The sequence below is a fragment of the Pseudonaja textilis genome, chromosome 2 (genome assembly GCF_049901715.1).
Source record: "Pseudonaja textilis isolate UNSWEBS1 chromosome 2, rPseTex1.2, whole genome shotgun sequence".
NCBI classification, from domain to species: Eukaryota; Metazoa; Chordata; class Lepidosauria; order Squamata; family Elapidae; genus Pseudonaja; species Pseudonaja textilis.
This window is the reverse complement of record NC_141991.1, coordinates 15,773,241-15,783,815: the sequence shown is the minus strand read 5'-3', so window position 1 is coordinate 15,783,815 and position 10,575 is coordinate 15,773,241. Positions and strand designations below refer to the sequence as shown.

General features: G+C 42.9%; 1 protein-coding gene across 4 annotated transcripts; it reads left to right on the top strand.

Moving 5' to 3' along the window:
- The first annotated feature begins 22 nt into the window (after nucleotides 1-22).
- NFKBIL1 (NFKB inhibitor like 1) lies at nucleotides 23-10,290 on the top strand. Of its 4 annotated transcripts, none has more exons than XM_087923329.1 (5): nucleotides 23-119; nucleotides 4,852-5,169; nucleotides 7,831-7,946; nucleotides 8,662-8,779; nucleotides 9,368-10,290. In XM_087923329.1, exons 2-5 carry the CDS (start codon nucleotides 4,893-4,895, stop codon nucleotides 9,907-9,909), a joined length of 1,053 nt encoding a protein of 350 aa, XP_087779455.1. In that variant the 5' UTR covers nucleotides 23-119; nucleotides 4,852-4,892; the 3' UTR covers nucleotides 9,910-10,290. The 4 variants fall into 4 exon arrangements, with proteins under 4 accessions (XP_087779455.1, XP_087779457.1, XP_087779454.1 ...); XM_087923331.1 differs by having other exon boundaries at nucleotides 65-354; nucleotides 9,371-10,290; XM_087923328.1 differs by having other exon boundaries at nucleotides 71-354.
- Nucleotides 10,291-10,575: the final 285 nt, after the last annotated feature.

Below are 10,575 nucleotides of genomic sequence, written 5' to 3'. Positions count from 1 at the left end.
TGAGCAAACCCTCGCTGATGTTTAGAGAACTGCTTGAAGGCACTTCCGCCCTTACTTGCCTCTTCCATTTCCTGTACGAACGCCGGACGCTTTTGTGTATCGACTAGAGATTTGCTAAAGTAATCTAGATTTATGGAAGAAGGGAGGGTGTATTAAAGGAGAGGGGTGCTCTGCGGTGGGAGGAACAGAAAAAGGAAAGGGGAAGAAATTAACTCACTGGGAATCAAGTTGGGGGTAAAGAAAAGGTGCGTTTCGACGAACTAAATGCAGCGCAAATAATGCTGTGCTTTCAATGAGCCACCCGGACTTGCAGAAGAACAAGATGAACGTTTGATCGAAACTGGCTTGGGGGAGGTGAGTGTGCCATAACCTTTTCGGGAATGGTAATCGGATTAACACACAGGGAAGGAAGCGGTGGTTTAGATCTTCAGGCTGGATTATTTATTTATTTAATTTATTTATTTAGTTGGTTAGCTAGTTTGTCAAGCATGCATAAGAAAACAAGTATAAGTATGAACATAACATATAAACATATAAGTATAAACAAGTATAAGTATATACATAATAAATGAGTACAAATGAATGGGAACAGTAGGACAGGGACTGGTAATCGGGAATGGTAATCGGATTAACACAGGGAAGGAAGTGGTGGTTTAGATCTTCAGGCTGGATTATTTATTTATTTTATTTATTTAGTTGGTTAGCTAGTTTGTCAAGCATGCATAAGAAAACAAGTATAAGTATGAACATAACATATAAACATATAAGTATAAACAGGTATAAGTATATACATAATAAATGAGTACAAATGAATGGGAACAAGTAGGACAGGGATGGTAGGCACGCTGGTGCGCTTATGCACGCCCCATTACAGACCTCTTAGGAACTGAGTGAGGTCCACAGTAGACAGTTTAAGGTTAAAGTTTTGGGGGTTTGAGGATGTAACAACAGTCAGGTAGTGAGTTACAGGCATTGACCACTCTGTTGCTGAAGTCGTATTTTCCGCAATCGAGTTTGGAGTGGTTTCCTTTGAGGTTGTATCTGTTGTTTGCCCGTTATCACTTGTGAGCAAGGAAGCGGTTCGAATTGGACATCAGCTCGAAAGTACAATTCAGCGTACTTTTTCAACCCTTTTACAAATAGGATGGCAACCAGAAGCATAGAGGCTTTATCGTTTCCTTTCCGTACCAGATGTTTCCACTCCCTCCAGTCCCTGTTCACGCTGATTTACACAGGTGTAAACTGAATGAAGACCTAGCTAGGTATCATTTCATTGCCTTCATTGTCATTGCTAAGGCTGGCAGTTGTCCGTGTTTTGGCTTCCTCACTTTCCCTAATTCTTGATCTTTGGCAGCCTCTCTTTTCACATTCCTCCTTAACATCTTTGATTTCATTCCACGGTTCCTCTAGTTCCCCATCAGTGAGCTTCAGGACCTCAAAGCGATTACTGATGTTCTTGTGTGCTCAAGATCATGTAACTGCCTGTAATTTGGCAGTTCGAATCACACCAGGCTCAAGGTTGACTCATCCTTCCATCCTTCTGAAGTGGGTAAAATAGGACCCAGAAGAGGACCCCAAAACCAGCACAGTTCTAGGCTGCATAAACAGAGGGATAGAATCAAGATCACTTGAAGTGTTAATACCACTTTATAATGCCTTGGTAAGGCCACACTTGGAATACTGCGTTCAGTTTTGGTTGCCATGATTAAAAAAGATTTGAAACTCTAGAAAGAGTGCAGAGAAAATCAACAAAGATGCTTAGGGGCAGAGGTGGGATTCAATCGGTGTTACTACCAGTTCAGGTATTACACTTTGCGCGTGCATGCGCACTTTGCGTGTACTGCATGCGCGTGTAATACACCTAAAGCTGTGCTGCCCAGACAGCTGATAAGTGTTGCACGTGGGTGCACAACGCTAAAAAAACCCACCTTTTTTCCTGCTTTTTCAATTTTAGCTGTGCCACACAAAGCAGCTGAGGTTGAAAAAGCAGGAAATAAAGGACAGGTAAGAGCCCAAGTGGGCGGGTGGGCCAAATAGCCGCAGACACAGAACCAGTTCTGTGTCTGCTGCTCTTCAGAGCTACTGGTTCTACAGAGCTGGGCAGAACCGGTAGCATCCCACCCCTGATTAGGGGACTGGAGACTAAAACATAGGAAGAACTGTTGCAGGAACTGGGTATGTCTAGTCTAATGAAAAGAAGAACCAGGAAAGACATGATAGCAGTCTTCCAATATCTCGGGGGCTGCCACAAAGAAGAGGGAGTCAAACTATTCTACCTGAGGGCAGGACAAGAAGCAATGGATGGAAACTAATCAAGGAGAGAAGCAACTTAGAACTAAGGAGAAATTTCCTGACAGTGGGAACAATTAATCAGTGGAACAATTTGCCTCCAGAAGTTGTGAATGCTCCAACCCTGAAAGTTTTTAAGAAGAGATCGGACAACTATTTGTCTGAAGTGGTGTAGGGTTTCCTGCCTGGGCAGGGTGTTGGACTAGAAGACCTCCAAGGTCCCTTCCAATTCTGTTTTTCTATTGTTGGGGGCAATAGGCTGATTCTGTAGAGAGGGCTGTAAAGCACTGTGAAGCAGTATATAAGTCTAAGTGCTATTGCTATTGCTATCATGGAAACTGGCTGACTTTCTTCTGCTGTTGCTGTTTTAGCTTAGCTTGGTACTTGTATATGAGCAGTTCATGACCTGGCCAAGTCTTCGATGTTATAACTGAATCCTTGTCCCAATAATAGAGTCGATTCCAGCTCAGTGAGGTTCAGGGCCTCAAAGTGGTTCCTGATGTTCCTCTTGAAAATGGTAGCTGTGTGCTGGAGATGGTGGAAACTGATTGGCTTTTTGCTACTGCTGCTTTAGCTCAACTTGGTACTTGGTATATGAGCAGTTCAAGGCCTGTTCCACAGTCAGACCCTGGCCAAGTCTTTGGTGTTATAACTGAGCCCTTGTACCAATAATAGAGTCAATCCTCTCTCAGTGAGGTTCAGGATCTCATTTTATACTAAGGATGGTGGAATGATAAGTGTTGATCTGCTTCAGAGGCAGAAGAGTGAATAAAATGGAGGCATGGGTGAAGGTACCTGAAGAATTAAAGGCAATTCCCAAAGCAGCAGGAATTAGGATGGTGTTGTAATGACGAGGCAGTTGAGTTGTTTGATAATGAACAACTGAATCATGATGATCTTTATTTGGAGTATGGTCTTGTATTTATATACATTTTTAGTTATCCTCCATCATTGGTTAACTTTGGTTACTGCTTAATTTTTGTTACTGTTTAATACAGTAATCCATACAATTAATTATCTCTAGTTAAAGTCTAATGTATGTTTACTTCCCCTCTCTAATCCTCCTTTATCTATAGATTAGTGACTTTGTTTGCCTGAGTTGTATTTGCTTGGAAACATTCTTTATCTGAGGTTTGCCATCCGAGATTGGAACATTCCTGCAATTACAACTCTACAGGATGGTTCTTCTTATAAAGGAAAGCGTCACCCTTCTTGTAGCTGGTCCAGGAAGATCAAGGGTGTTTTGATTAATTTGGGGGTTAAGTGGCCTTTTTTCTTTCCACAATCACTCACTTTCCTTTCTCCCATCAGTGAGCCCAGAAAAGGGATTTTGGCATTCTGCATGGAGAGGTAATGGAGCTGGAGGTCTCTGCTAACCCAGTGGTTTAGAACTGCTGCTTTTCATGACTTGCAGAATTATTTATTGTTATTTTATATTTTTATAAAGTATATATATATATTCCCTTCTGACTAACATATCTATGAACATTTCAGCAGAAAATATTTATATTTTATATTTTTATTACACACACACATACATACACATTGTACCCAAAATGGGTCCTAGCCTGGCTAGGCTACGACCTATTTTGGATATAATGTGTATGTGTGTGTACATAATATAGCCAATAAAGACCACCAGGCATGAGGAATGACCTTTCCAGCTTATTTTACTAAAGTATTTCAGCAAAAAGGTCTTAGCTAAAGGAGCCAAGGCTTCGAACAATGCAAAAGCTCACATTTTCTAGGGTTATGAGTAAGGAAGTTAATGCCCTAAGAATCACTCATTGGTTCCTTAATACACATTTCCTTGGATTGGATTCTTCTACTTTATCCTCCTTCATACATCATATGTCTATGTTAATAAGCTGTCTTATCAAAAGTGTTTTACTGTTATAATAAACTAGAGGTTATCGAAGTTTATATCTCTATGTGCCTTAGCTAGCATCCATTATGTCCTTTTAACTTGTAACTTTCTTGTTACTGGGCAGTAGTGTCCCACCATTTGTTACACACATTGCAGCTGCAACTTTCTGTCTCAGCAATTCTTTTTAACAAACTTTCCTAATTCCAACCTCAATCATTCTCTCTCTCTCCCTCTCCCTCCCTCTCTCTCTTTCTCCCTCCTTCTCTCCCTCTCTCTCCCTCCCTCTCTCTCTCTTCCTCCCTCTCTCTTCCTCCCTCTCTCCCCCTCTCTCTTTTACTCCCTCTCTCCCTTTCTCTCTCCCTCCCTCTCTCCCTCCCTCTCTCCCTCTCTTTCACTCCCTCTCTCTCTCCCTTTTTCTCTCCCTCCCTCTCCCTCCCTCCCTCTCTCTCTGCCTCCCTCTTTCCCTCCTTCTCTCCTTCCTCTCTCCCCTCTTCCTCTCCCTCTCCCTCACTCCCTCTCTTTTTCCCTCCTTTCTCCTTCCCTCTCTCTCCCTCCCACTCTATTCCCTCTCCCTCCCCCCTTCTCTCTCTCACACACACACAAACTTTAGACCACAGATATATCTAATATTGCTGCCAATTGTTTTCATAAGGTCGGTTGGGCTCAGACAGGGATTGATATTGTATTTTCCCCAGGCTCGTGGGTGAGCATCTCCTTCCATTGCCCGCCTGGTTCCATGGCATTGAAGTACCAGCGCCGCTTATGGCGCTACGTGGAACAGGGCCGCCGTCACAAGTTGCGCAGGCTTCTGCGGCATCACAGAGAACTCTTGGACCTGGGTGAAACGAAGGGACACAAAAAACACACACCCTTGCACCGATGCTGTGCCCACCTGGACCACAAAGCTGCCCTCCTTTTGCTGAAGTACGGGGCAGACCCCTCTCTCCCAGACCACCGTGGAGACACAGCTCTGCATTTGGCTGCCCGGCGCGTAACACGTGGAGGAGATCATGGTGAGACGAAGCTTTAGACCTCTGTTTTGCTGCTTAGTTAAAATATAAGGACGCCTGCATCAAAAAAAAAATGGAGATCTCTCATCTACTGTACTATATGGAGATAGTGAGTACCAATAGGACAGATTGTCTATTGTATAAATTAATGTTCTGTATTGTTCCGAGATAGGATAGAACAGAATAACAGAGTTGGAAAGGATCTTGGAGATGCCCTTGGGTGCAAAGGATTCATCCGGGAACTATTCCTATTTTTTGCTCAATTGGGTGGGAACCATGAGGCCCTCATTGGAATCAATGGTAGAAGCTTCATTTGAAGCAATATTTATCCATTTGGTTAGTTATTAAAGGTACGTACAGAATTGCATTTCATTTAGGAACTGAAACTCAAAGCACATAGTGCTTTTTCACATTTTTTTTTCCAAACAACAATCTTATTATGCCTCCACATGGTCCAGATTCCAACTGTGAAGATACTTACTGGGTGACTTTTGGTCTGTCAGGCCCAGCCTAGCCAAACATTCATTGCAAGGTTGTTAATTGGGATGATAAAAGATTAAAAATAACATGATTGGAGACTCCCATTCTCCCCCAGTGAAATGTCCTGAAGCACTAGAGAAAAAGTGAGCTACTGATAGTCCGTAACTTACAACCATTTGTTTAGTGACTGTTGGAAGTTACCACAGCAGTGGAAAATGTGACTTAGTCGTCATACTTATGATTGCTTACAGTGTCCATACAGTCACATGGTTGGGATTTAGGCAATTGGCACATATTTAAGACCCCAGGGTGCTTTTTTTCAGGAGACAACTGGACTTTTTTGTTTTTTCTCCTGAAGACGTTTCGCTTCTTTTCCAAGAAGCTTCTTCAGTTCTGACAGGATAGTGGGGAATGGAATCCTGTCAGAGCTGAAGAAGCTTCTTGGATGAGAAGCGAAACATCTTCAAGAGAAAAAACAAGAAAGTCCAGTTGTCTCCTGAAAAAAAGCACCTTTGGGGCAACGTGACCTGGATGACTGAGAATTTTCTATAGATTTTCACATATTTAAGACATTTGTAGCATCTCTGTGTCAGGTGATCATCACTTGCAACCTTCCCAGGGTCCTTCCAACAAGCAAAGTTTAATGGGGAAGTTGAATTTGTTTAACAACTACAGTGTTTTGCATAACAACTGTGTCAAAGAGGTAATAAAATCAGGCATGACTCATTTAATGATGGAATCACTTAGCAAAGGAAGTTCTGGCCCAACTATGATTGTTAAGTCGAGGACTGTCTACATAAGTCTAGCAAATACTATTAAATAGGAAAACCATCATAGAAATCTTTACAAGATTAGGAGCCAAAAGGTATTACTAGGTATTCTGTCAGTATTTCTCCCTGGTTCCCATTATCTAGCATTTCTCTTCTTCCAGAACAGGGGTCCCCAACCACCGGGCCGTGGAACATTTCCTAACGGGCTGCCGGTTTGCTGGGCGCCGCCATCTTGTTTGACGAGAAAGTGCTTCTGGGTGAGCTTTTCCGGTTGGAAAGCGGTGTTTGGGTGCTGAAAGAATCCTCGTGCCTTAGTTTCATTGAAGGGGGGGGCTTCGAACGAAACTAAGGCGCAAGGATTCTTTCAGCACCCAAGGCAAGGCGAGCCGAGCGACCGTCCCGAAGTGAAGCCCATCGACAAAGGTACAAAAGAGGAGTTGAAGGTGGCGGGGAGAAGGGGGGGACAGCTGGCTGGCTGGTCACTCGGCTCACCTTGCCTTGTCATGCGTGCTGATGCTGGTACCGGGCCGCGGATCATTTTGTGATGCCGGTACTGGGCCGTGGCACAAAAAAGGTTGGGGGCCACTGTTCCAGAAGAAGTTGAGGTGTAGGAAAAGAGTCAGAGAGGAACACTAATTGTTGATGGAGTTCAAAGACCAGTCATTTCCAGTATGTCAAGATGTCTGACTGCCTGGGCAGCGCTTATTCTTTTTATATGATTTTTACAAGCAGACAAAGGCAACGTAGATACAGCATTAGGATTGGTGAAACCCCCCACCAATCCTTAAGAATAGTGGTGATGTTAACAGATGAGATCATTGTACCAGTCCGGGACTTACCAGCCGGGGAGATGGAGGGAGATCATGTAGGTAAAGAGGCCCATGTAGGTATTAAGGCACAGCAGTGTGCTGCTTGCACCCCCTACAGGATCTACATCTCTACTACAAATTGTGGTAATGTTTTTCCTTATTTATCTCAGATTTTTGTGCCTGTGTCACAGAGGAGAGAGTAGATGCAGGTGAACATGAATTGCTGAGCAAACGTTTTTGATACAGTACTTTAAAATCAACTGCTGTAGTATGGCATAAGCTCTCATTGACCACAATCCATTAGATTCATTGAGGGAGTAACCAAAAATCATATACTACTCTGTGCATCTATAGAAGGAGTTTGTGGTTTACTAGAGTTATGCAGTTCTATTATTAATTTTAAAAGGTTTGTGAGGCACTTTGCTCAATAGTCTTAATATGCTGGTTTTTGTAATCTATAAATAGAGAAGCCTGTTTTGCTACACTATTTACGGCGGGGAATAGCAACTACCAGTATAAATATTCAAACACAACTTGCTGCAATTTGCTCAGTAGCCACTAAATGGCGCTAATCATTAATGTTGATTTTTTTTTCTTCTTCTCAGTGTATGAAGATCTGTTCGTACCTTTGCGAATCCACTGTCCATCTGCCATGAGCATCAAGAATAGAGCTGGGAAGACCCCCGGAGATCTCTTGAATACAACAACAGAAGAGAAATGGGTATGAGTAATCCACCAGTAAGGGTGTCAGTAGGAAGAGATAGTCGAAACTTAAAAGGAATGAAAACTTAATGGAGAGTGGGAGAGAGAGAGAGAGAGAAAAAGAAAGAGAAAAAGATCCATATCGTTTATTTTAATCATTATTACTTTCCTGTTTTGTAATCTAGAACACTAAAAATCTCCACAGACCATTCTCATCCTAGATATTCATATTTCGAACTGTTACCATCAGGGAGGTGTTATAACTGTCTTAAAATGAGGACTACAGATTGAGAAACAGTTTCTTTTCCAAGGCAGTAATTATCTTGAATCAAACAGTGCATTTGTGAATTATTTATTATTATTATTATTATTATTATTATTATTATTATTATTATTATTATCATCATCATCATCATCATCATCATCATCATCATCATCATCTCTGTAGTGTGATTGTGGTGTGGTGTTTGGGGCACTGTGCTGGAGTTGCTTTCAAATTTCATTGTATTCGTGGAATGCAGTGACAAGGTGTTCTATTCTAATAGTATTTTAGGATAATCACGGTTGTATAATCTTTATGTTTCTTATTGATGAAGAGGGAGGAAAGGGAAAGGAGGAAAGGAAAAGGAAAGGGAAAGGGGAAGAAAGGGAAAAGAGAAGTGAAGGGATCATTAACTGATTCCATTTTGTCTTCTTCTCTCAGACACAGAGTGACATGTTTTAATTCTCCACAGTGCCCCAAAGAAACGATTGAGGAAAATGAGGCAGATTGTGAGGCTGAGAGAGAGTGGAGGTCCAAGCTTCTCAATGAATGTGAGGACGAGTTTCAAGAGACCCCATGGCAGTATGAAGGTAAAGCTAGACTTTCCTTAGAAGTGAAGATCCCACAGTCCATGAGGTGGTCTCCCCTGTGGATTTCTGAGCCATGATCATGACAGATGAGTTCGTGGAGTTGTCACTAAGAAGGGCTAGCGCAGTGGTTAGAATGCAGTATTGCCGGCTGACTCTGCCCAAAACCAGGAGTTCGATCCTGACCGGCTCAAGGTTGACTCATCATTCCATCCTTTCAAGGTCTATAAAATGAGGACCCAGATTGTTGGGGGTAATATGCTGACTCTATAAACCGCTTAAAGAGGGCTGCTAAGACTATGAAGTGGCATATAAGTGCTGTTGCTATTGCCACTTAGACCAAGTTGTCAGGCCCCCTAGACTTTTCCTAAAACAAATTAAATAATTCCCTCAATAAGTTTGACCAGAGATTCTTCCTTGTTTTCATTTACTGAAGCACCCTTTTTGCTGATATTTAAGCCATTTGGGGCTTTGGAAGCTCCCTTCTTCTACCATCTTAAAAAGTAAGGGTGTTGTGGCATCAACTAGATTTGAAAGGGAGCTTCACGGAGCATGATGCACCCTCTGACTTATTTCCTCGTTCTTTTCCAGAAGATTTCTCCACTGGTCCCAACTCAGAAACGTTTGAGGAATGGACTGATCGCATACACCGAGAATACAGGCAAAAACGTAGGCAAGAAGAGGAACGGCGTCACCAGAGGCCTAGAAAAGAAGCTCCGAAGTCTTCCGTTCAACTCCAGTGCTTCCTGGAGCAAGAGCATCTGGAGTACCTAAAACGTGCCCAAGCCAAGGAGGAAGAAATCCAGGCAGCCAAGAGAAGACGTTATGAGGAAGGCTGCAGTCATGTCTTCTCCTCAGATAGTTCACCACATCCATTGTGTTACAAGGACATTCCCTGGCCAAGCTCATCTGGGACTCCTGAGGAAATGGCCGCAGCAGCCCTTCGTGGGGTAGATCCTTCAGACAAAGGCGCTTACCGGCGCTTCCTCCGGCGTCAGCAGGCTTTGTGGCACCCGGATAAGTTCGCGCAACGTTGCGGCACACGCTTGGCCGAACAGGATCGCCGTCGGATCTTGGACACTGTCACGGCGTTGTCCCAAGCTTTCAATCACTTGGCTGAAGCAGCCAAATAAACCTCGACATCAGCATTTCTCAGCCTCAGATACCTCAGGATGCGTGGACTTCAACTCCCAGAATTCCTCAGCCGGCATGCCAGCTGGGGAATTCTGGGAGTTGAAGTCCATGCATCTCAAAGTGCCTGAGGTCAAAAAACACTGGCCTACATGTCTGAAATGTGTTTAGGATACTTGAACAGAGGGAAGATGTCCTATTTTTTTGTCCTGTTTATAAAACAAAACTATAAAATGTTGCTTTTGAATGTCTTTGGTTGGTCTAGAGAAGACTGAGTAATTTCAGTAGATTTCTTTTAAAAAAAAGATTCTTCGTTGAGGGCAATTATGTGTGAACACCACCCCCCATGGTTGAGTAAACCAGTAAATCATATGTAAACCAGATCAATATGGCTTTGTTAAAAATCATTTTAAAAATATGGCTTTGTACATTTATCCAGCCCCTGTCTTCTCCACATGGATATCTTGGTTTGAATCTCAACCAGTGAAAATGTGATGCCGACTAGCTGTGTTGGCATTTGAACTTGCAAACCACAGTTGCCAAGTTCCTTATTTTCCAGGAGAGATCTGAGTTAGAGATCGTCATTTGAAGCCCGATAGTTTAGCTTCCTCACCCAATGAGAGCCCCTGTAGATAATCCAGGCAGGGAAATCAGCACCACAGAAAGGC